At 44.3% G+C, this 25,092-nt stretch overlaps 2 protein-coding genes and 4 long non-coding RNA genes across 6 annotated transcripts; all 6 read left to right on the top strand.

The window, feature by feature from the left end:
- The first annotated feature begins 8,746 nt into the window (after positions 1 to 8,746).
- Positions 8,747 to 11,740, top strand: LOC123106296 (uncharacterized). The gene is made up of 3 exons (XR_006451287.1): positions 8,747 to 8,832; positions 8,918 to 9,036; positions 10,347 to 11,740. It is a non-coding gene; the product is annotated as an uncharacterized lncRNA (long non-coding RNA).
- Positions 11,741 to 12,210: 470 nt separating this feature from the next.
- On the top strand, positions 12,211 to 15,172 carry LOC123106295 (uncharacterized). Its single transcript, XM_044528499.1, has 8 exons — positions 12,211 to 12,811; positions 12,903 to 12,923; positions 13,258 to 13,323; positions 13,428 to 13,559; positions 13,638 to 13,765; positions 13,849 to 14,143; positions 14,357 to 14,487; positions 15,055 to 15,172. The coding sequence occupies exons 1-6, from the start codon at positions 12,715 to 12,717 to the stop codon at positions 13,996 to 13,998; spliced, it is 594 nt and encodes a 197-aa protein (XP_044384434.1). The 5' UTR covers positions 12,211 to 12,714; the 3' UTR covers positions 13,999 to 14,143; positions 14,357 to 14,487; positions 15,055 to 15,172.
- A 3,480-nt stretch (positions 15,173 to 18,652) lies between these two features.
- Positions 18,653 to 19,475, top strand: LOC123106294 (uncharacterized). Its single transcript, XR_006451285.1, has 3 exons — positions 18,653 to 18,855; positions 18,965 to 18,991; positions 19,071 to 19,475. It is a non-coding gene; the product is annotated as an uncharacterized lncRNA (long non-coding RNA).
- A 398-nt stretch (positions 19,476 to 19,873) lies between these two features.
- LOC123106293 (uncharacterized) lies at positions 19,874 to 20,778 on the top strand. Its single transcript, XR_006451284.1, has 4 exons — positions 19,874 to 20,053; positions 20,204 to 20,384; positions 20,461 to 20,537; positions 20,615 to 20,778. It is a non-coding gene; the product is annotated as an uncharacterized lncRNA (long non-coding RNA).
- A 1,742-nt stretch (positions 20,779 to 22,520) lies between these two features.
- Positions 22,521 to 23,290, top strand: LOC123106292 (uncharacterized). Its single transcript, XR_006451283.1, has 3 exons — positions 22,521 to 22,581; positions 22,670 to 23,137; positions 23,221 to 23,290. It is a non-coding gene; the product is annotated as an uncharacterized lncRNA (long non-coding RNA).
- Positions 23,291 to 23,647: 357 nt separating this feature from the next.
- On the top strand, positions 23,648 to 24,907 carry LOC123106291 (uncharacterized). Its single transcript, XM_044528498.1, has 5 exons — positions 23,648 to 23,762; positions 23,890 to 23,947; positions 24,088 to 24,189; positions 24,333 to 24,501; positions 24,584 to 24,907. Exons 1-4 carry the CDS (start codon positions 23,701 to 23,703, stop codon positions 24,495 to 24,497), a joined length of 387 nt encoding a protein of 128 aa, XP_044384433.1. The 5' UTR covers positions 23,648 to 23,700; the 3' UTR covers positions 24,498 to 24,501; positions 24,584 to 24,907.
- Positions 24,908 to 25,092: the final 185 nt, after the last annotated feature.

Here is a 25,092-nt window from a genome sequence, read left to right as displayed (position 1 = left end):
CAAAAAGCCGTGTCCAAGTATTGCAGGCACTTGAAGCGTCTCATTGCATGGTGGCCTAGGGGTGCATAAGTCATCGAGCAAGTAAAGTGATCACTAGCCGAACATGCATTCTTTTGTGGCCCACTTGCTGGACATGCATTTGTTTTGTTACTCACTAGCCGAACATGCATTATTTTGTAGCCTTTTGGTGCTTGTTTTGTGTACAAAAAGCCGGAGAGAAAAAACTTCACCATCATGCATTGTTGGTTGAAATTTTAGAATTTTTTTATGGATAAAGAAGTGGGAGGAGGAGAGGGCGAAGTGGAAGGTGTGGCGGCCAAGCTGACGGAGAGGTTCGAGGACATCTTGTCGAAGAAGGAGAAGGCATGCGTGAAGCGCTCGGACCTCAAGGAGGAGAGAAAGGCGGAGAGTTTCGCATTGTTGATGGAGGCGACGGAAAAGAAGGTCAAGCTCGAAGAGAGGAGAACCATGATCGAAAAGAGAAAGGTCGCGCTCAAGAAAAAAAAAGTTGAAGATCGCTATCGATGCGGAGGACGCCAAGATGTTGACCATAAATCTGGACTCTTTGTATGCCGATGCAAGAATGATCATGAATTCCTCCATCACTAAATGTTAGAATTAATTTGTGTAAGTTGGTGTTAGAATTAATTTGGCAAGCGCGTACTGCAATATGCCAGCCAGGGGAAATACTAGTATCTTGTACAACAAGGAAATTAAATAAATACTAGTCCTTGAGATGCACGTACGATACGTGTACGTTGGCCTCGGCAATATGTTGCGGGCTGTCTCGCCTCACGATACGTGTACGTGGATCCGGTCAGGAGCAGAGGGCAGTCGATCGAGCACCCACCGATCTGTTGCGGCAGGCAATGGCAGCGAGGACGGGAGCTGTGGTGGACGCGCGGTTCTGCGCGCCGCACGCGACGGAGTTCACCTTGACCAAGACGAAGAGCTGGTTCCGCGACTTCACCATCACGGACGCCAGCGGCGCGGCGGTGATGAAGGTGGACGCCCCCCCGTTCACCTTTGTCCGTCGCTCCATCCTCGTCGACGCCGCATCGCGCCGGCCTTTGGTCACCACGGAGCGCTCGCCGACCCTGTTCACGCTCGGCCGGAGGTGGGAGGCGTTCAAGGGGGACGGCAGCAGGCCGAGGGATCTGCTCTTCTCCGCCGTGGTGCAGCCCTGGCTGTTCGTCATCAGAGAGGTCCACGTCCACCTCGCCGGCGGCGACCGCAGCGAGAAGAACCCGGACTTCGTGATCCGACTCAGTTCATGCGGGCGCGAGTGGACAGTCTCCCGCGGCCGCTCCGACGGCGGCGCCGCCGTTGCCACGATCAAGCGCACGACGGGGCTGTTCCTGTTCGAGGGGCTGGCTTTCTCCGTGAGTGTCAGCCCGGGCGTGGACCATGCTTTCATCCTGGCGCTCGCCGTGATTCTGCACGAGATACGTCAGGACGGAATCCAGCGTGGACAGCACGCCGCCTTCTAATCCTTCAGTTCACGAGATACTACCTCAAGAAGTGAACTGCCGCTATTTTCATATCTCTTTTCTGTCTTTTCTTGCCACATGTTTGCCCACTGTAATATTTCCCAACCAGTTTGCTAAACTGGATCAATTTAGACAGAGTATATTAAATATAATCTTGTTTATGTTACTATTATAATTGAACTGTCCCAACTCATGATTCGAAACAGCAACAAATTTCCACTTAGGAAATACCACCATGGCCGAATAAGGCGAATTCTAACCAGTTGAGCGCGTAACGCAAATCAGTATCCTCGCTGGTCCATGGGGATGCGAGCCATTGCATGTGCATGGGCTTTTCTCTCTCTCTTCCTGTGTGACCCATCATGGCTAGCTTTTCTGCACCGTGGAGGAAGAATATACTCAAGAACACGGGATTTTGCTCCGTGTAACTGTTACAGCTTTTCTGTTTCTTCTTTGCTATTATTTATTCTTTTCGAAATAAACTGAAGGATCCGGTCTTTGCACCATGCCTCGTCCTCGCATGCTCGATTGTGTCATCCATGACCACGAAGCCCGGCGCCGAGCTCGACCTCGGGTTGGACTAGACGCGCACGGCACGCTCAGATCACGGCTTGCGCACATTATTTTGCATAACTGGCCGGAAACGTATCCACACGTGATGATGACTAGCAAATCACTCCCTAAACCTCGCGCGGGCCACCGAAACTAAACCGGCCGACACAGATACTTGCGCCAAACTCTGAACATATATGCTCATGAAAGCAAACCAAATGCCATGTAAGAATTAGCAACCCCAACTGATAGAAAATCAACACACCTGATTCGGCAGAGCGCAGCGGAGCTGAAGGTCAACGGCGGGGCAGTGCCGGGCTTCGGCGACGCTTGGGGAGGAACGAATCCGAGCAGGGGCGGCGCTGCGGACGAGCCGTGGGGCGCGGGCAAGCTTAGGCCTAGAGGGATGTACACGAAGGGGATAGCCGGAGGGGAGGGGATGGAGAGGACCGGCCGTCGAACGACGCCCACCGGAACAAGTTGGTCGGATCTGAAATCACTTGTCGCCTCCACCGCCGACATCAGCAACAATGGGGATATGAAAATCAGGGGAGTGAGTGGGAGAGGAGATCTTTCCTTCTGTTTGGGCCAAGCCCAAAAACAATGTGTTTCATAATGGCACATTGAGCAAGTTATATTTAATATTTCGTCCGGTGCAACGCACGGGCATTTGTACTAGTATAGGTTTAAAAGCATTCCTTTCATTTGCGACCCTTTTCTTTCATATTTTTACGACGCCATGATCTTACAAATAGATCTTTCTTTATTTCCTCTACCTTTACTGTTTCAAGCCTTAGTAATCCACATGTGTTGTACTCCCTTCGTTTCTAAATATAAGCCCTTTTAGAGAAGTACAGACTACATACCGAGCAATATGTAGTGTGCGTTGAAATCTCTAAAAAGGCTTATATTTAGAAAGAGAGGGAGTACATGGGGTGCAGGTATATTTACCAAGAACCAAAGTTCCAGACCGAAAGATTGAAACAAAAATAAAAATTGCTTTCAAACTCATCATTTTTGGAGAAGCAAATTTAGTTCGGGAAATTCGGCTCACACCCTCCGGTACCCGAATTAATGTGAAACCTGGAGAAACTAAAAAGGACCTAACCCCATGATGATATGATGATTCTAGTATTATTTTGTTGTTATTGTTTGTAAAAAGATAAATTGATGCAGTGATACTATCACTATGTTGCTACTATTACTTGTGAAAAGTGATGAAAAACATGGAAGTGCTGGCAATTGTTTTTCAAAACTTTGTTAGTTGTTGTGCTGTTAGTCTACTTCGGTTCTGTTCGGTTAAAACCAATAACCGGACAAAAAGATCTGGTTAAAAATCGGATCTTGATTTATCAAAAAACTGACAGCACAACAATTTTCAAAGATCAAATTTCTTTGCATACGGAGAAACCGAACGTGATCGGTTCGGTCAAATAGAATGTCTAGGAGGCCTAGTTGTAGATTATATACTCTGCTCTGCCAAGTTACACTTAACGATCAAGAGTAGTATCCGGCCGCGAGTCACCTCTCCAAGTGATCTCCATCTTCTCCATGAAGAAGCTCAAATTCACGCAAACTTTGTTGGCAATAAGCCATGTCCATGCCCGTGTGGTGGTGACCGGCGTCGGCGCGCCAGGTCTGGTTCGTGCTGGACACGGGGGTGTGTGCCGGCCGGAGTTCGTTCTCGCGTCTGTGTCATGAAGGAGCTGCATGCACAGGGGTTGTTGCGGTCTGTTGGAGGCAGCGCGTGGGCCGGAGCTGCATGTAGTTAGCTGAACGGCCGGGTCGTACGGCCGTTGAGAGCATGCTACGGATGCGTTGGAAGTGGACTTGCATGGTGGCCGTGCGTGGTGGTCGTGCGGTTCTTGCTGTTAGTGCGTGCATGTAGGGCGTGAGTTAGTGGTAGTAGAAATAGGATCAGGTAGTTGCCTGTGAGCGTGCGTGAGTGCTAGGTGGTGTTAGTGGCTTACGCACAGGTCTTGCCTATATAAGGGGCCAGAATGCAGTGCCATGGAGTGTGGCTTGAGAGAGATGTAGCCCGGAGCGTATGGGCGCTCGAGAGTCTCCATGTATGTGTTCAAGCCGAGTCCAGTGAATAAAAGGCCAAGATACAGGCGTTCGTCGCCGCGGGGTTCATCGCCGAAAAACTGTTGTGCTTCTTCTACCTTCGTCCAAAGAGCGAGAGAGCGAGGTAGGCTAGGGCTGCGCCAACAAACTTTTCAAGAAAGGAATAAAGGCAAGCCCAAGTATTGCACGAGGCTTGCGACCAAGGAGAAGTCGACAGGCTTTCCCTCTCGCTTCGTGCAAAACAATAACATATATAGGCCCTGTTTGGTTTATAAGTCCTAGGACTTTTTTTAGTCCCAACTTATAAGTCTCAAGTCCCTAAAAAGTTCCTACCTGTTTGGTTCCTGGGACTTATAAGTCCCTATAAAACCATATTACAACTATAAGTCCCTATAAAACTCTCCTTGAGAGTCTTATTTTATAAGTCCCAAATGCCCACTTTAAGTCTCTATAAGTCCCTCCTGTTTGATTTAGATGAAACTTATAGGGACTTTTTTAAGTCCCTAAACCAATAAGTCCTGGAAACAAACACCCTCATATTCATCTCACTCGTCTCATCCATGCCTCCTGATCACGCTGGCCAACTGTTTCGATCAACGCACACAATATTTCCATGGATCCTGTCGTGACCAGCAGTAGCAGCAGCAGGAGGAGAGGAGGCTACGGCTGCAAGGAGAGCTGCCATGGCCACTGCCTACCTCCTCACTCTGCCAAATGCCTCTGCCTCTACCTGCTGCTCTCGCTGATCGTCCTCGTCCTCGTCGCGGCCGTGCTGCTCGTCGTCTTCGTCACGAGGCTCAAGAAGCCGACCTTCTACCCGCAGTCCGTGCAGATGGACAGGTCGTTCAGCCTCAGACCGGCGTCTTCGAACCGCAGCGGCGACAACGCGACGTCGTCGTCCTCGTGCTTGGTGGCGTCGCTGCTGTTCGCGGCGCAGAACCTGAACGGGATCGGGATAAGGTACAGCGGGGCGGACCTCGGCGTGGCCCTGCCCCTACGCGACCGAGTCGGTCGGCGCCATGGACGTGCCGGTGTTCTACCAGCCGCCGCGGAGCAGCATCGTGATGGTGCTCATGCACGCCGTGTTCGAGGAGTCCAACGTCAGCCGGCTCGTCGTCAGCGAGCTGTCGGCGCAGAGGAAGCTCGTCGAGATCAGGATCGCCGGGAGCATCGACGCCACCACGCACATCATGAATTTCCCTCTGACAAAGCTATTCAGGTATGTTCAGAAGTTCTTTTGTTGTTTTATTGTAGTATATGCTCTTCTGAACTTCAGTTTGTCTAAATGTAGTGGTATTTTTCTACTGCAGTTTACGCTCGATTGCAGGATAGCAACTAACTACACCGACATAGTGCTCCGGGAAGGGATTGAGTCTGCAACTATATGCAAGGTATTTGTCGACTGATATAAAGTTAGTATAAAGTTGAGTCATCTATTTTGAAACGGAGGGAGTAGTTTCCAACTAACATGTGCAAGCTTGTGTCTGAAGTCAGGACTCAGAACAGTGATCTTCTTGCAGGCAATCCAGGTATGCTCTATAAAGCTTGACACGAGGTCGAGAGGCAAGAGGATAAGGCTTGCAGATTTGGAATGCTGATTTCGTAGAATTTAACCTTTTGTTTTTGTTTGCGTAGTAGTAGAATTTAACGGATTCATGTACATGGCTGTTTTACACTTAGAAGACTATTCTTTGCGTAGTATGCTCCCATGCCAGGCAATGTAAATGTAATTGCATTCAACGATTGGCAAACGATACATCTTTTTTTCTTGATTGTGTTTCACCGTAAATGTTGAACGAATGTGTGAGCAATTGGCTTGAGCTAGTCAATCTATAAAAGCAACTCCAGCAAAGTCGCCATATTGGCCCGGCCGGTATAAATAACCATCATTGTGACGATTTTGGCTGAAAAGGTCACTCTAGTAGAATTGACATCTCACCCTCGATCGCCATAGTTTACCGAGCATGCATGCTCTAAACCAAGCCAGCGAGCGCACTGCATCTGGAAAACGGTTTGGCGCAAGCGAAATTTTCCCTCCCGTGTCGCTGCCTCCACTCAGCGCCGTAGCGCCGTCTTTGACCGCTTCCAGCTGTCCCGGTCCCGGCCAACGAGGCCATGGGTGACCACCTGACCCCGCGTACGGATTCATCGAATTGGAGTCAAATCCGGATTCCGACGGCTTGGACGACCGACCTCTACCTTGTCGGTGAGAAGTCCGACGCATAGGTGCATATGCTGCGTAGAGGTGCACCCCCACACCCACTAGTGCCGCATCAGTCCTTAGTGAAGGGGCTGAAGAAGAAGATGGGGAAGGGAGCACCGCGCCTTTGCCCCTCCCTGTTTCCTCCCGACAGCGGGCGAAAGTAGGGCGGCTTCCCAGTCATACGCTGGATCAACAATGTCTAAGAGGTAAAAAAATATCCATCCTATTCCTTGTATTCGGCTTTTGGTCAATTCAACGTGATATGATCGTGGATAATTGTTTGCAATTTTGCAATGTTTCTGATTTGGCGATGATTTTCTGAAGTTTAGGGGATCGGCCCTTAACGGCGACACATTTCTCAATAGTATGATTGGTGATTCTGAGAGAAACGATGTCCATCTCGAGGGCACATCAATGTCACTTTTTTTTTATCACGAGTCCATCCAAGATGTGAAATTTGATCAATTCGAGGCCTACGGCTCGTCGAAGAAGAAATCAGTTTAGGGATCGGACATTAAGCCTGCTGAGGATATTGGGCTTGTCTTCGCATGGGGAGATATCTCGCCAATAAATATCAATCGGCCGCAAAATATTGGATGCACACCGAGAAGCGTTTCAAACATCCCATTAGGCGGACTGCCGGACCCCAACAAGTGATAGCCCGCTCCACGAGGAAGGAGCTGATGATTAAATGGATTTTATGCATACCTTTTGGATTATATTTTAGTTCCAATACCCTTCATATCAGAACCATCTAGCACTTATTCATGTCCACAATGCATAATTTCCGGTCTTTACTCATTTTACCAAGTTTGTCACACAACTTTAGTTTATTTAGTTTTTATTAGTTTTCATTTGTTTTGTGGTGTTTGTAGGTGTATTGGCATGTTCATGGACTTGACACGTTAAAAGCACCAAGTTGGGGGGACAAACCAGAGAAGTTCCAGGCACCAAATTTAGACCCTATGGAGTGTTTGATGTTTTGACATTTATCAAAGTACACAAATTGAAAATCGTATGCCATAGGTGGAGTGAGATTTTCGAGAGGAATCCAACGAGACCAAAAACATAAAAATCGGAGTTTATCCAAAGAAATGATGGCCAAAATATGAAAGTACTTCTGAAGTCCAAAGTGTTCGATGACCATTGGTACAAGCGCCCAGTAAATATGTCATAACTCTGCCAATTTTGTCTCAAATTATTCCTACACGATCCATGACGACACGGGATGCTTGGGGAGAGAATTTGGCTCCCACGGAGCCATTGGATGAAACAAAAGGAGTCATATCTACGAAGGAGACCCGAGGAGGTCTCCTATGTAAATACTTCCAACCCTAGCTGCCAGGAATAATCATCATCATTCCACAGTAGCTCCACGAAGCTGCCGGGAGGATCTCATATATCATTTGGAGGGAGGCCTCTCCCTCCATCGCCACCACCACTAAGGCCACACAAGAGGAGGAGAAAGAGGTGTCGCTACCACCACCAGGTGTCGGCCGTACGCCGTGCGCGCCGGTACCCATCTCCATCCTCGCACTTGTAATTTGTAAAACTGAATATGTTGATGACATCAATGAGGAAGCATTTCTCTTTGTGTCTATATTCATCTATGTTTGAGTGATTGATTCGGTTCTAGGTTGAGGTATGATCTAATATGCAATATTAGTCTTTGTGGCATCATCTAGTATTTACTTTCTTCATGTTGAAGGTAATGCTACGTTAAAAGACGTACTTCCATATGATCTTGTCAGCACTTGCATGTACACGAAATGGATTGCTGTCCTTCTCATAGCCCGTTTGTGTATTACTAACGTGTGACCTTGCCGGACGAAAAGAATTGACATCCTTTCCATAGCCCTAGTCCGCTCCAAAGCTAGCCAAACGCGCCAGCCCGGCATGGCACGACCCGTGCTAATCATGCCTGGCATGATACGACCCGCCGTGGCACGTTTAATAGCCAGGCCATGCCATGCCGGCCCACATGCGTCACTTCTCGAGCCCAGACACGCCGTGGTTATTAAATGAGCCGGCCCATGCCACGTTTAGCATGTTGGGCTGCATGTTTTTAGCCTATTTGGCTTTATTTTTAGGCCTATTGGACTGTAATTTAGGCCTCCACATCCTCACAGTCATCCCCACCAATCGACCACTATTGCTCAAAAAAAAAAACAATCGACGACTCTTCCGCACGGCCGCCGGCCTCGAAGCGTTTTTAGTCTCTTCCACCCCTTGGTGTTTCATCTCTTCCTCTACCTTCCACCCATGGTTCCTTTTATCTCCCCAAATCAATAAATATCCACCGCGATCCTTGTGATTCTCCTCTTCTTCCCTCTATTTATGCAGCTCTCCACTTTATGCTGTTGTCGACCTAGAGCCTAGAGCCATGGCCGTCGGTGCGAACTATGTTGGCCCAAGCCCCCCCCCCCCCCCCCCCCCCCCCCGCCTTGCCGTTGATCTGACCTCTTAGTGAACCACACGTGACATCCCCGACGTCCTCCTCCAGCATCATCTGCGCCAGAGGTGCGGGCTCTCCTTCCTCCTTGTATCTTCATATCTAACTGATTTTTTTGAGTCAACTTTATTGGAAGTTCTAATTCCAAATCAGGATCTCTGGGAACGAGTGCGGCGGCCGCAGGGTGTAGTTTGGCGGCGCGCTGATGGATGCCGCGCAGAGCATGGGCAAGTCTACTTGATCCCAATCAAGTAGCACCTCTGTCGTCCAAGGTAGGAGCATGAAGATGAGTTTGCTCCCTTCGATCTTTCTCCAGATCTCGGCGTCTGTGCCTAAACTTTCGGTACTGTACTGAATAACTGATGCATGTGCTTTGCGGTTCCTAATGCATGCATATATAACTGCATATGCATGTTCCTTTTGCACCCTTTTAGTAATTTCTGACACTGGCGATTGGTTTGTGGCAAGGTTATGTACAAATGCACAAATTCTAAAATGTATGCATGAGTTGCTGCTAGATGTGTGCATATTTTGTGCGTTTCCTTTGAAGGGTGTGCGTTCCTTTTACAGATAACCAAACCTGCATCCATGTTAGTTTTTTTTGGCAGGCCTGACCGCCTGAGTCACACCTTCAGGTTTCCAGGCATTTCAGTAAAACACATGCCCACATTTTTCAGGAACTATGCCATTTTCTATACACCAATGTTATTCTTTGTTGAAAAATGTACCAAGGTAAACAGTGGAAGCTAATTTCTATTTGGACGCATTAACATAGTAAGGGTCGCAAAATTATCTGACATGAAGCAAAAGATTTGCCTCGTCCATTAATTAAGTGGCATGGAGTCTCTTTGTTTCCTGGCAAGATGCATTCCTAATAGCCAATCAAATTATATTATCTTCAATTATTATGTGACAAATCTTATCAGACTACATGTTCCTTTTTACGTAAGTGAAAAAAAAATTCCGAAATAAAAGATACATTCAATTCCCATTGGAGACACTCTATAACAGACAAATATATATGTCTGATTTCATAAAATTGCATTAAAATGAATCAAACAAATCTATATTATATTTCTTTTCATGGTTTACTATTCTTCACTCCATGATCGTCCTCCTATGCAGTGATAGAACTCCCACGGCAACGCATGGGGTGTCGTCTAGTATACTTAAGAAGTCCATCCCCACTATGGTATTTATCTTAACATGCAAGCTATCCACGTCATCAATAGTCCACCTCAGCATCAAACAAACCTCAAAAACAAATCTTTTCTTTTTATTACGCTCGCGTTGGATATGCATCATCGTTTCCGTGGAAGGAATAGGATTGATCGATGCGGCCGTCTCCGTGCAGCCGAATCATCCCATCCAAACCTGTGTCCTCGCTGTCGCTATCAAAGTCCGCAAACCCAACCTGAAGAAGAGCGTGAGCATATCTTCTGATGATTGGCCGGTCACTTCATGCACCTATTTACTGTTGTAGTTTTGGGTTTCATGTGTATCGATGGTGAGCTCGAGCCTTCGATCTGTTCTGGATCTGGTTTGCTTGTCTCATGATTTGCTTGATTTGGTGTTTCTGCAGATCTGGTATTATCATGTTTGTTGGCGCTTGCTATAACTCTGAGGTGCTTGCTACGTTTAACTGGGCGAGGAGACTACGACTATAACGCTTCTACAGTTGAAGGCGATGTACTCCTGTCCTTCAGTAGTTTTATCCATGTGCAACCGTACATGCTATAGGTACACAATGTTCTACTTCTCCATCTTTTGTTTGCTTGATTAATACTCCCTTTGTAAACTAATATAAGAGCGTTTAGATCACTGTTTTAGTATTCTAAATGCTCTTATATTAGTTTACGGAGGGAGTACGTATCAATATTCAATTTTGCTCGACCGTCATTGCCCAGTCTCAGATGCTCATGTTTCTTTGTCTTGTTTCTTGAGAGGATGTTGTTTTTCAGATAAGGGCCTGACAACGAATTAGCGCTTCTTGATGTGCAACCTAATCCTACTTCCCAAATTCATATATAACTATTTGGCAGGTTTGGTATGTACAAGCCCCATCTTATTCTTTATTTCAGGTTCTTTCAAGAATCAAGGCCGCCAAGGACAACCCAGGCCTGTTAGTAATACATAATTGTATTTCTGTTCCTTTAAAAAAATGTAGTAGTTGTGCTTCAGTTCTGTAAGTAGAAAGTGCAGGCTGCATATTGTAAGAAACTCATCGATTAACAAGATGCATGGTGTATACTTCTGTCTCTCCCCTGACCTTTACTTTTCTCTCTAGATGTTCTCTTCTTTTAATCCTTGCCGCTCTGGTTGCTCTGTATACAGTGCTGCCTGCTTATGAAATTAAAAGTCAACATGCACTTGCTGGGTATTTACTACATCTACAAGCCTTTTAGAAATTGTTGCTTTGGTTGGAACAAAAAAGATAAAAATATCCGAAGTCGGGAATTCTGTGTAGAAAATACAACCTACAGCTACCAGGCTTATATAAATTGTTCTCATTCTCAGGCTATACTAACTATTTGCTTACAATATTGCTTGATACCTCTGGATGTTTGGAGCATATATCTCAGCTTTAGCTCATGCCTTGCTTGATGCTAAATTTTAGGTGCTCTTTATCGCTACAATCATATGGGCGCCATAGTTTATTGTTATGTCCATATTTCATTTTTTTCCCAAGTCATTATAATCCAATCCATTATACTAAAATTCTTTCCGTGCTCTTACCTGCCAATTTGAACAAATGAGGATTGAAACAACTACACTGTAGTGTGAAATCTCTTTATGTTCATACAAACATATAGATTCTTTAACAATACGAATGTAAATATCAATAACTCATTGTATCTTAAGCTCATGCCATATTTCCTATTCATTCATTAGGCACAAGTTTTTCTCCAAATCCACTCATAGAAGATAGAAAGTTCCGCAGCAATGCACGGGGTATCATCTAGTATATATAAATAATAGGCCATTTTGTGCCGGCCCATGTGCCCCACCTCTAGGCACAGGTACGGCCCTAGACATGCCGCGTGCTGGGCACAACCCGTTTAGCCCGTGCCATGGCTGGCCCATGGCGGGCCGAGCCGGCATGCTCATCAGGCCGGCCTCATATTTTTTTACGGGCCAGCCCAATATGTGGTTCGGGCCGTCAAACAAGCAAAACCCGCATTATCAGCTGGAATTTTCCGGGCCGGGCCCTGGATCTGCTAAAATTTGCCATCCGAAAAAGGATTGCCGTCCTCTTCGTAGCCCTATAGCCAACTCCCCGGCGCCATGCCCCCGTCCCCAATCCCCCTCCTATTGGCGGCGGAGAGCACTACCCGGGAAGGGGCGCAGCTTCCCGTCCCACCCTGTCGCCGCGCCTCTGCCCTCCTCTCAAGCACTAATAGCTTCGTCGATCTGCGCCGACAGCCATCCTGGTTTCTCTTCCACGTCTCTGGCGAGTCTTGCGGAAACTGGTTTACTGCCTCATCCTCTCTTCGTCTTCTTGCATGCACTGCCCGATGCGGGCCGGTCACGCTTCCGGTGGATAGTACCTTGCATGACCTGAGTTTACTGAGTTTCTCCTAGCATGACTTGAGATTTCATGACGAGAAACTTAAAGGTCGATATTCTACTGATTCACACCATAATACATCATATATTTACATGCAATTTTTGTCCTGATAAAAAAAATTGTCCGGAAGACCCTTAGAACCAGATTGATGTAACTATATGACCTAAACTCCCTCCCTTGTACTTCTCGTGCAATTTGTAAACCTTTATTCCTTCTAAGCGCGATGAAAAACAGTGATCCTGCCTTTTCGTCAAAAAAAAGTCCTAAAAGCATACGGTGCAGTCAGGATCTTCATTAGATATAGGTCAACTTCCACTTGAGCTTTTAGTTATAACTATGCTATGCCAATAATTAGGGCATTCTTTCATTATAGGTCCAGGACATGCCTACAAAGAATCAAGAATGTACACGCACGGGAGGAGAAGCAAGCACATGTAAGAAGAGAAAGGCTTCTTTACAGTCCAACTCCAACCGAGAAGGTGAGCCATTCCTGGTCCCTGTTGAATTGTGAATTATAATGGAACTAGTTAAAATATATTATTAATGCTATTACTTGTTCATTACCTGCAGATTCTCCGCCTCCGAGGGATGGTTTGTTTGTTTTGAGGACACCTAGGGATTGGAAGCGTTCGATCCTAGTATTGGATCGGACATCCCTGAAATTATTTCTTCCGATAAACGAAAACATCATTTTAAAATATATGCAACATAAAAATGTACTAATGAAATGAAACATTGCTTGCTAGGTTGGTTCAATGTTAAAAGTCTTGTTCGACAGAAACATGTTACTCATGTGATTATTTTTTTTTGTTTGGTTGAAACTTGTCTGACCAAAAGTTATTCCTTTTGTTTTGGCATGTGCCAGTTTTATCTTGCATATTGGCTCTGAATGCTAATTGATACACATTTTCACCTATTGCACCAGACCTTTCACGCATATTACGCAAGAGCCTACTTCCCCGTGGTTATCCTATGCCATCTAAGATTGCTGGCAAGTTATTATTTTCCATTTTTATGATTCTCCCCTCCCGTTATTTTCATATGTTTCAAGATATTTATTCTAGCCCTCATGGTATGGTATGTTTCTTCGATTAGGGGGCATGCGCTTGGTGAATACATTTGAGCTCTGCTTTGGAAATTTAGATGGCTACAGTGAAGAGCAAACCAGTACTAAGTTGCTTGCTTTGAGCCTATGTCAATCCATTGTTTCACTTGCTGCTTTTAAGGGTAACAATGCAATCGTTTGGTTATAGGGATTCCAAGTTTTTTAGGTTAATCAGTAACAAAAACTTTGATCCTGTGTAGGTAAAACTAGACAGTTAACATGCACAGGCACAATCATACAGCACACAACATCCAGCATGAGCATTCTAACCTCTGCGAGCTTGATTAGATCCTCTGAAGATGAAAGTAAGATGCTTGATAAACTGGAGGTTAGTGCTACTAGTCAATTTTCCATCCTATTGCTTTGTTATGCCCATGAGATGAAGATGATACAGTTTGTACTTGCATGCAGATTAAGGTGCGCCTGCCCAATGGCAAGCTTGTTGTAGGAAAACTGTGGAAATATGATCTTTATTATAATATTGTTGTTGTGAACACCAAGGCTTTTCCAGAACTTCGTGCAGCATGCTTTCATAATGAGGTGCTAGCTATTGTCAAATAATTGTCAAATTCTCCCAAAGTAAACTGGTAGCTATGGACGAGTTTTCGAATCTGGAGAATTAATGGCTACAGGTGGGACACTGTTGTACAAAACTTGCAAATTCGATTGCCAGCAACTCATGGCATTTACTTGTAAGGACACAAAGGTATTTACCGTAATCTTTTATCGCTCCATAGAAAGATTAATAAAAAGAAACTGGTAATATGACTAGAGCAGGACTTTTTTGTTCGCATTAGTAAGATATTCATACATAATATCTTCAAAATTGTTCATATTGAACAATATTATATAGCGTACCTAAATATGAAATATATTATTCTAAACAAAGCATGTTCACAGCCATTGTATTCTGTGCTAGGCTGGAATTGGGAGCCCCATTATTGCTGCTGATGGAAAATTCATAGGCATGAGCTTTTTTTATAAGGATGGAGCTCCTTTCTTACCAATCACTATCCTCCAGAAATGCTTAAAGCACTTCAATGAATTTGGGTATGTATTAAAGTTCTTACTTGTATTACTTGGAATTTATTTAGTTCAGTCGCATGTTGCCAAGATACTAAACAATTTTTTACCACTCTCTTATCATTTCTTTATTGTGAAGATATTAGGTCAGGACTTGAGATTGAAATTAGGATATCATAGGTCGTAGCTAACATTTTATGGTTCTTAAATTGATAAGTTTATTGGATGGATACTTGGGAGATGCTAAAATTATGCTGCCACTACCCAACTGATCAGTGGCAGCCACGATGGCTACACGGTTGGCTCGTTCGAGTATTAACCGCTGATAGGAGGGTCACATCCTATTCATCTGAGCCACCAGAAACCAGCTATTTGTTGTAGCCACTAGCTGCGACTAAGCAGTTCTAATCCCCTTAATATATGCTGGTCACGGTTCCTCGGGTGTTACCAAACTTGCTTTTGCTACCCTGGGTTCTGTGTAGCTGATGTTACTTGTCTCACATGTTTAGTTCTATGTAGTTTTATGTCATCTATATTTCTAGTTGATCTATTGTTAGTAAATATATTGAATGATCAATGATGTGATATGTGTAGGAGAGTTCTGCAGCCATGGCATGGTCTGAGGACTGGATCACTTCAAGCTGAAAAACTGTGTGTCCGTGAAGAAGTACATGACAGCTTCCCCCATGCACATGGCATTTAAGTACAGAAGGTGACTATCCACCTCATGTTAAGTATTGTCTTTTTTTTAGAACGAAGGCTCGCGAAGAGCCCGGCTTTGAATTAACAAAGCCATCAACCGGCCAGGAGATACAGACACACACAGACCCCACGACCGAACGATACAAGGGGACACTCTAGGAGGCTTACAACTCAACGGTTCGCACAAACACAAAGAACAAGCTTGTCCTAGCCGAAGACTACAGCCAAACAAACCATCTAGGGATGAGGCACACACGAGCACGCCGAGGACCTGCTTGCAACAAAGTGTGGAAAGTGAGCCCGACCAGCGCCCAAGTAGAAAGACATTACACATCCGCCGTCTCTCTCGCCGCAGAGGGACCCTTCCCTCTCGCCATGGCTCGCAAGGCGCCGTACCCGGCGGACTTGAGAGACGCTCACCCTAGAGCAGGGGACGTGATAGCTTCAGGACCTGGAGCAGCCGCAGCACATCACCACTTGAACTTTCGAGCTCTCCACAACTGCCGCCTCGCCACAACCTAGAGCGCCTGAGAGCTGCAGGAAAACCACCAGGTGCGGCTACTGAAGAAAGGCAGCAGGGGCATCAGGAGAGCCGACATGCCACCGAGGAGCATTGCCAGGCAGCCAAACGCCTACAGCCATGCCGAACCTAGTGGCCCCATCGTCACCGGACCACCCAAGCCACCCAAGCTCCGACCATGAACCCCTCACCTGAACGCATCCCTCCCCAGGCGGCGCCCCCAAGGAAGAGCACGACGCACAGCGCGCCGTCGCCGCCCAATCCAAGCCGGATTTTGGGCTTTCACCCGGGAGGAGGAGCAGGGGTGGAAAGGGGAGGGCCTCTGCGGCACCTCCAAGGAGGAGACGGCGTCGGGAACATCGCTGCTGCCAGGCCGGCCACGCCGGCCAGCGGTTTCCCGCGGCCCAAAACCAGACCACCGGTCACCCATCCACATCAAACCGGCGCTCGGAGGGAGGCAGGCGAGAAGTGGCGGGGACGAGGGAGACAGGGGAAAGGAGCCACCTTCAGATCTGACGAGGCGGGGAAGACCTCCGCGCCGCCGCCGCCACCCGCCGTCGTCTCACCACCCGCGTGGTCGAGGCCGCTGGCCAGAGCTCACCCGCGGACGACGCCGGCCGCGAAGGCGCCGCCGCCTCGCCAAGAAGGGCCGCCGCCCAAGATCCAAGGTCCTCCTCGAGGAGGGAGCGACCGAAGCCTCGCCGCCACCTTCACGGGCGACCGCACGAGCGGATCCGGCGGCTTTCTCAGGTGGCGGCGAGGGAGGAAGGGTGAGGGATCGGCGGCGCGACGAGGAAACCCTAGTCGCCGCCCGAGTCGCCCGAAGCGGACGACGCGGGGGCCGGGGGGGGGGGCCTCCGTATGGTCCAAGTATTGTCTTTCATTGTGTTGTTATGTTGCTTGTATGTATACTAGTAATAGTGCACCTGCAATGCACGTGGTATCAATTAAAATAAATAACATGTTTCAGGCGTAAGAAGTTGAAATGAACATCTTAAGAAATATGTACTCCCCATTTCATTACCAAGAAAACATAATTTCCATGAAAACATAGTTCCAAGTGCAAGAGAAGATCCTTTGTAACTAGCTTCAAACATGATATTGTTGCAATATTTCACTTGGCAAATCAAGAGATGGGAAAATTCCATTGAAATATCTACAAGAGTTAAATAAATGAGCTGTAAAAAAGGGAACAAAGAGGAACCTAGAAACGTTTCATCCCAAAAGAGCGATACTTACCCAGTGTACATTTCAAGTACTCTGTCACTGACAAAGGCCCCTTCTAAGGAACAAAGGTCAGAACAGTAAAGACTAGCATTGGAATCCTTTTAATCATCGCCAGCAGGATATTCATATCGGACCCACTTTTCGAAACCTTCAATTGTTAACTGGACCAAGTCACTGCTTGCATTCACTTTGCGATGACCCTTCGACAATTTTTTCTTCTTGATTCCCATGCAATCAATTGACTTGATCACATCAAGGGATTTAACCAATAGTTTCGCAAAAGCTATTATATTATTGGAGTAATCCCTATTCTGGATCAGAGCATGGGATGCCACTTTTTCAAGAACCTCATTGGGCAAGTTGTACTCTAGCAATTCCCAACTCTTTCGGAATTGCAGCTTTCCTCTTCGCTATAAATTCACATGCTTTTTTATATTGGTTCTGAAAGCAATGAAGATTTTGCAGCTGAACAAGTAGAAAATATTAGTATTTCAAATAAGTTGAAATAGAGATAAAGAATATAGAAGAGGACAATTTTTGTATTTGACTTACCTGCTGTTTTAAGCCTTCAAATGTGTCAACCTCACTGCCCTTTTCTTTATTGTTTACATCAACCTCTACAAGGTGTCCAATGTCATTGTCAGCCTCATCGTCAAAAACATCATCTTCAATACCTTTGTCCAGTTTGTAATCCGTTTCCATGTTATAAACCTTTTCTGCTGCATAACAACTATCCTCGAGTTTCTTGATCTGCAAAAAAAAATCTAGCATTTCACATATGCCGGTATGAAGGCAAAAATGTTGAGTATGTAAGTCAACACTCATAGGCTTAGTGTTTACCTGGGTGATGCCATATATCTTCATTTCCTTAAACCGTTCGATATATAATAAAAGATGAAATCCACAATCAAAACTGCAACAATTGCAATTGATTACCAAATAATTATTTGTTCTAGAATTTGAGGTATCCGCTTACTTGTTGTCTTGAGGCTCAACATCTGGAATTTCGTGAGCATACGAAGAGATGTCGATGCCGTGCTTACTCAAATATGACTCCACGCAAACGGGCCTGGCTCGTGCAACGTGGTGGCACTTTAGCGCTGGTTCGTGACGAACCGGTACTAAAGGGAGGGGACCTTTAGTCCCCACTCTTTAGTGCCGGTTGGCGAACCGGCACTAAAGCCCGTCACGAACCGGCACTAAAGGCCGGTTCTGTACTAGTGTGATAGAAAAAAAGAGTTGAATAGCATTCTTTCAGTTGACTGCATATTCTTTGATTTGGAACTCTTTTTCTTGAAGGGCATCTGGGGTTCAAGTATCAATCTGAACCAAGCATCTGTTGATCTCCTACTTTCTGTGGTCAGCATGGTTCCAGGGTTGATCAAGGTTGTTGGCATGTTGCCACACTAATTAGTCATCCTTGTCTTGTGGTCATCTGATCTTTTCATTTGCCTCTGTGGGGCAGGGTATGCTGTATTTGCGTTCATTAAGTTCTTGATAATCTTTTCTTGCATTATTGGCAAGCGCCTCCTTTCAAGAAACACCGGGAAGATAGTGACATAATGTTATGTCCCATTGTATAGCATTAAGGAGCATTGTTCTTTTTGTATATTTCTGATTCCAAAGCCTTTGCATCCTCTGCAATTGCAACACTACCAATTATTCTCTTCCTGTTTATTGTTGATTACATATGAAAATTTTCCATGTCTGAGTTTGACAGTAGTGTTTTTTCAGATACTTGCTCCAATTATTGATGATGGTCACATTTCCTTGGTTGTTGTTTCCGTCAAGATGAAGACGAAGTATGTCCTTGACTCTGCTCCAGGTTTCCATCAAAAGCAGGCAAATACTGTGTTAAAGGAGCTGGAGTCATATTTGAGTAAGCACGACATCGACATCTCTTCGTATGCTCACGAAATTCCAGATGTTGAGCCTCAAGACAACAAGTAAGTGGATACCTCAAATTCTAGAACAAATAATTATGTGGTAATCAATTGCAATTGTTGTAGTTTTGATTGTGGATTTCATGTTTTATTATATATCGAACGGTGTAAGGAAATGAAGATATATGGCATCACCTAGGTAAACACTAAGCCTTGTTCTTTTTAATTTTTGTTCTATTCAAATTCTAGAACAAATAATTAATGCCTCAAATATGCAGGCTGAGGTATTAAAGTTCAGAAAGAAGCTTGTAAAACGCCTCCTGGATGATCCAAGGACCAAAGTCAATGAAGCTGACAGTACAGTTGACACTGCCCACAGTACTGACACTGACAAGGTTGAGGAAGTTCCTCCTCCACACACTGACAAGGTTGAGGAACTTTGGGGTCCCAATCAGTGCGATGCCCACACAACAGTTGATGCTAACGAGGCTGAGGAACTTCGGGGTGCCGTTATAGCTGACACTGTCCAGGACATTTCTCCTCGAGGCACTGTCCAGGACGAAGAGATGGATGAGGGCATAGTTGTAGCTGACACTGCCCATCAGTCTGAAGCCCACGTTTCTCCTCGAGACACTGTCCAGGACAGCACTCTAGCCGTTGTAGCTGACACTGCCCATCAGCGCGAAGCCCACGTTTCTCCTCGAGGCAGTCTTGTAGAGATGGATGAGCACACTGAAGGCTCTCCCGTGATCTCCGAAGAGGTAGTGATGGATGAGGCAGAGACTGTCCACGCCGAAGAGATGGATGACTCTCCTGTGAACTCCGATAAAGCAGAAAAAGAAGAGGTGGATGAGGACAGTGAAGACTCTTCCGTGAGCTCCGATACAGCAGAAAGGGAAGATGACAAGGAAGGTGGTAACCGTAACCCCGATACAACAGACATTGAAGACTCTTCCGTGAGATCCGATACAGAAGAAAAGGAAGATGACAAGGAAAAGGCTCAGGAAGGTGGTAAGAAGAGTGCTGATAAGAATATTGCTGATACAATAGCAAGGACACCAGCAAGGAAACATTGCTGGAATAGGAGTGCTGATAAGAATACTGCTGATAAGAATACAACAGTAATGACACCAAAAGAGAGACATGACAAGAGGAAGAGGAACTTTTCCGCCAAAGCGGTGTCTCCCGTTACTTTTGGGGTAAAGGAATTATTGCCTGCTACAGACTGTGAGGAGATCTGTAAACTTCTCAAAGAGAAATAGTAAGTTTATTCATTTATTCACTGAACTTTTGACTCTGCTAGGCTCCGTTAGATGTTTGTATTGACAGCCTAGGCATTGCATTCGGTGAGACAGGGGTTCGCCTGTTTAGTTTTATCAGTAAACTCATATATTGTTTTTAATTGGTGAAGCAATGGTGATGAAGTGTTAAATTTGGGTGGGACTATCATGACGGGGGCTCAGCTGCTGAAGTGTATAGAGGATCCTAAGAGTGCCCCGAATCTTCTGGGTGTTTTTGTTGAATGCCTCAAGCAGGATGATAACAAGAACGGCAATAATAAAAAAAGAATAATTATCCAACCACAACATCAGGTAAATTTTGTGCAAGAAACATAGCCTTGGTTGTCAGTTAAAAGCTGGTCTGATAGCAAATTATTTTTGAGTGCAGTTGGATGAAGAATTTGTGCAAGTGATTAAGAAAGAGATCTGGAGCAGCAAAAAAGATGGAGGGTAGAGCAGAGATTCGTAAGTAGTCCAGTATTCTACTCATAATACACTCAATGATAATACATCAACATTCTAATACATGTTAGTTTTTGCAGCTATTTTGTGCTATCACTGAAGAAGATCCTAACACTCAAAAACAAGAAGGCATAATTCTTTTCCTCGATAGTGAGCAAAAAACCCAGGTCACTGCCTTGCATGCCAATGATAATAAGATAAGCGGTGGTCAGATTAAGACCATCAGTGAAAAATTTGCGGCATATTGGCCCACATATGCCTTTATGAATTTGAAATGGCGATCGTCTATATGCTATATCCATGGGAAACCATCAGCGGGTATATATCTATGGGAGAGCATGATTGGGCAGTTTAGCCGGATCTACCATGTCAAGGAAAATAATCTGTAGAGAAAAATGTGAAAATGTATATAAGTTGACAAAATATTGGTAAGTAAAATTCAGGCCAATTTGAAACATTTAGAGGTTATTAAGTTACATACATACAACAACACTGGAGATCCAATTAGATCTTTGACCTATTTCTTTGATCTTTGATGCCCTTTACCAGTAATTTGACAGTTAATTCAGTCAAGTTCCATTCCACTATTTTATCAATATCTTCCACCATTTTCATTAACCTTAGATCTATAACTGACTGAGAACAGGGGGCCAAGAGCCAAGCCAGTATGACATACATATATAGTTTGTAGGTGCGCTTCCTCTTGTTCCTGCGTCACAGAATTGCTCATAAAAACTTTTCATGTTCTTAACTGGAATATCCAATTCCCTCTTGCACTTGGAACTATGTTTGCTATCACCAAATTTTTCAATCGAAAATGTTTTCCATTTGTTCATTACACCATACCCCTTAGCTGCAGCCTCAAATAAGTCAATGCCAACAGGTCATCCTTGGGTCCCAATCTTAATGTGTAGTTGTCAGTGTTAACTCTGTTACCAAAAAGGTTGTCAGACTATCAGCTGGTTTGGTTGTGAATTTTACCAATAAGGTGTTGCCTAATTTTAGTCTTCTGGTCGCTCTTTTCTGTTTCTCATCATGACCAAACCACCTGATAGTCTGACTACCTTTCTGTTAAACAAAGTTAACACTGACAACTACACATTAAGATTGGGGCCCGAGGATGACCCTGTTTAGATTGACTTATTTGAGGCTGCAGCTAAGGGGTATGGTGTAATGAACAAAGGGAAAACATTTCCGATTGAAAATTCTGGTAATAGAAAACATAGTTCAAAGTGCAAAAGGGGATTGAATATTCCAGTTAAGAATGTGGAAAGTTTCTATGAGCAACTCCGTGACTGCGGGAACAAGAGGAAACACACATGCAAAGTATATATGTATGCCATACTGGCTTGGCTCTTGGCCCCTTGTTCTCAGTCAGTTATAGATTCAAGGTTAATGAAAATGGTGGAAGATATTGATAAAACAGTGGCATGGAACTTCACTGAATTAACTGTCAAATTACTGGTAAAGGGCATCAAAGATCTGAGAAATGGGTCGAAAAATCTGATTGGATCTGCAGTGTTGCTGTATGTAAGCAACCTAATAACCTCTAAATGATTCGTGTTGCCTTGATTTTACTTACCAATATTTTTTTAACTTACATACGTTTTTATATGTTTCTCTACAGATTATTTTCCTTGACATGGTAGATCTGGCTAAACTGCACAATCATGCTCTCCCATGGATACCCGCTGATGGTTTCCCACGGATACAACATATAGAGGATTGCCATTTCAAATTCATAAAGGAATATGCGGGCCAATATGACACTGTACCTGTGAGTGCTGACTTACATACTCAACATTTTTTGCCTTCATATCGGCATATGTGAAATGCTAGATTTTTTGCAGATCAAGAAACTCGAGGATAGTTGTTATGCAGCAGAAAAGGTTTATAATATGGAAACAAATTACAAACTGGGCAAAGGTACTGAAGATGATGTTTTTGACGATGAGGTTGATAATAACATTGGACACCTTTAGAGGTCGATGTAAACAGTAAAGAAAAGGGTAGTGAGGTTGAAAAATTTGAAGGCTTAAAACAGTAGGTAAGTCAAATAAAAAAATTGTCCTCTTCTATATTCTTTTGTCTTTATTTCAGCATATTTAAAATACTAATATTTTCTACTTGTTCAGCTGCAGAATCTTCATTGCTTCCAGAACCAATATAAAAAGGCATTTGAATTTATACCGGAGAGGAAAGCTGCAATTCTGAAAGAGTTGAAGGAGTTGCTAGAGGAGTACAACTTGCCCTATGAGGTTCTTGAAAAAGTGACATCCCATGCTTTGATGTAGAATACTCCGATAATATAGTAGCTTTTGCGAAACCAATGGTTAAATCCCTTGATGTGCTCAAGCCAATCGATCGAGCTATCAATGATTGCATGGGAATCAACAAGAAAAAATTGTCGAAGTGTCGTCGCAAAGTGAATGTAAGCAGTGACTTAGTCCAGTTAACCAATTAAGGTTCCAAAAAGAGTGGGCCTGACATGAATATCCTGCCGGCGATGATTACCAGGATTCCAATGCCAGTCTTTACTATTCTGACTTTTATTCCTTAGAAGGGGGCTTTGTCACTGACAGAGTTCTTGAAATGTACACTGGGTAAGTATCGCTCTTTTGGGATGCAACGTTTCTAGGTTCCTGTTTGTTCCCTTTTTAACATCTTATTTATTTACCTCTTGTAGACATTTCAATGGAATTTTCCCATCTCTTGATTTGCCAAGTGAAATATTGCAACAGTATGATGTTTGCAGCCTATTTTTCTGGTCCAAGCTAGTTACAAAGGATTTTGAGAAATTGGTAACATTCATAAATTTCCAAGCTCTATTGCCTCCCTGTCACTAACTATTTCTTGCCTAATATATCTTGGTTTCTTCCTAAGCAGAAATCATGGTTAAAATCTGCACTTCAGAGGAGAGGGGTAGCCCTAGATCGCATCAAGTACCTATTTCTCTTTGTGTTTGAATCCTCGAGGTAAGAAATTTTGTTCTCTATTTTGTTAAAAATTAACTATCATGTATTACAGCAATGACCACTGTCAGTTAGCATTTTGAGAATACTATCTTGCTGATCAAGTTCTTCTCTTATGTTCCCAATTGATTAGATAACACTGGGGCCTGATTGTCATATATAGGCCTTCCAGTGGAAAGAGTGCAACTACCACCATGTACTTGATGGATTCACTGGAAAAGGACAACTCAGACTGTGTTTTTGATATTGCTGAAAGGTAACTATTCCCAAAAGTTAGGAACGTTTAGCGGCTGCACTATGTGTTGTATGCTAAGTCAAAACAAATTTGCATCTATAGTGTACATTTTTGTGGTACACTCTGAAACCTAGTATATTATTGACAGCTTTGTAACAAATGTGTTGGGTGGCGACGGCCAAGAAATCAAGAGGGATGTAGTTGAGGTAAGTACTTTCATTCAGCTTCCTCAATAGAATGGGCAGCTCTCCTTCCTTGCATTTGAAAATTCAAAATTATTTGCTTGATGGTTTGTTATTCTGTTCGATATTGTTATTAGTCTTACAATCTTACCTTTTACTGCCAGGTTTCACAGCAGGAGGAAGCCGACTATGCCTTATTTTCTTGTTATAATATTCAGCAAGTCATTACATGTGTCCATGCAGCTCAGTTGGAAGACATTGTTAAGGTTTTGTGTGTTGGGCCGCTTTCAGCATAATAGTCACCAAGTCATTACATGTTCTAGTTTTTTATTTCTTGATGAAAATTGTATGGGGGGAGATCCTACAGTGCATATGCTCATGGCTCATTTGTCTAATCCCCCTTTTGTAGGGCATAAATAGGGATTGGTATCCACCCGAAAGTGCTGCTGCATTGCGACAAGAACTGGTCAAATTGATTGAGCAGTATCATCTGAGGTACAAACCAGTAGGAACTTGCCAATGTGGAAGACATTATACTGTGGTGCAGAAGTTTGGACATACTTTCCATGCCTAGGACTGTAAGTGATAACTGCAGCATAACTTAATCATCAATCATGGAGTAGAACTAATTATTCACTATGTTTGTGCGAGCTGGTGAAGCTGATGGTCTAACTGTTGATCAAGGAGTAAACATCTTTCCTGAAGCTGATCCATGTGCATAAGCTGTATCTGGCTCGTAGAAGCACGGAAATGATACTTTTGCTATCCCATATTTTGGAACATGTGCTCTTCGAAAGTGTTACACTTAACCTTTATCGTCGCTTAGCTTGGTGCTAGTAACTCAGGTTTCTATTTGTTGGGAACTCTGGATCTATGTGCTGTAACTTGTGGTTGGCTGTACGTCTTCCAACTTGTGATGTCTGTCTTAAATCTTGAGTTTTGCGGGGTAGTGGGAATTGAACCCCGAACTTCTGATTCTTGAAATTACCATCCTAAAATTGGTACTGGCATGACCATCCACAACTTGTATTGTGTTGTTATGAAACTTCATACCAACCAATCCAGTATCCAATACCCAAGAACCACATTGTTTAGCAAGCAATGAATACACCCATAATGTGTGTATCTTCTATATATCCGAGCTGGACAATTCCAGTTTTTTATTTTCT

This window comes from Triticum aestivum, chromosome 5A, assembly GCF_018294505.1.
Source record: "Triticum aestivum cultivar Chinese Spring chromosome 5A, IWGSC CS RefSeq v2.1, whole genome shotgun sequence".
Classification (NCBI taxonomy): Eukaryota; Viridiplantae; Streptophyta; class Magnoliopsida; order Poales; family Poaceae; genus Triticum; species Triticum aestivum.
Note: the sequence above shows the minus strand (reverse complement) of the source record. Positions and strands in the feature narration are given on the sequence as shown.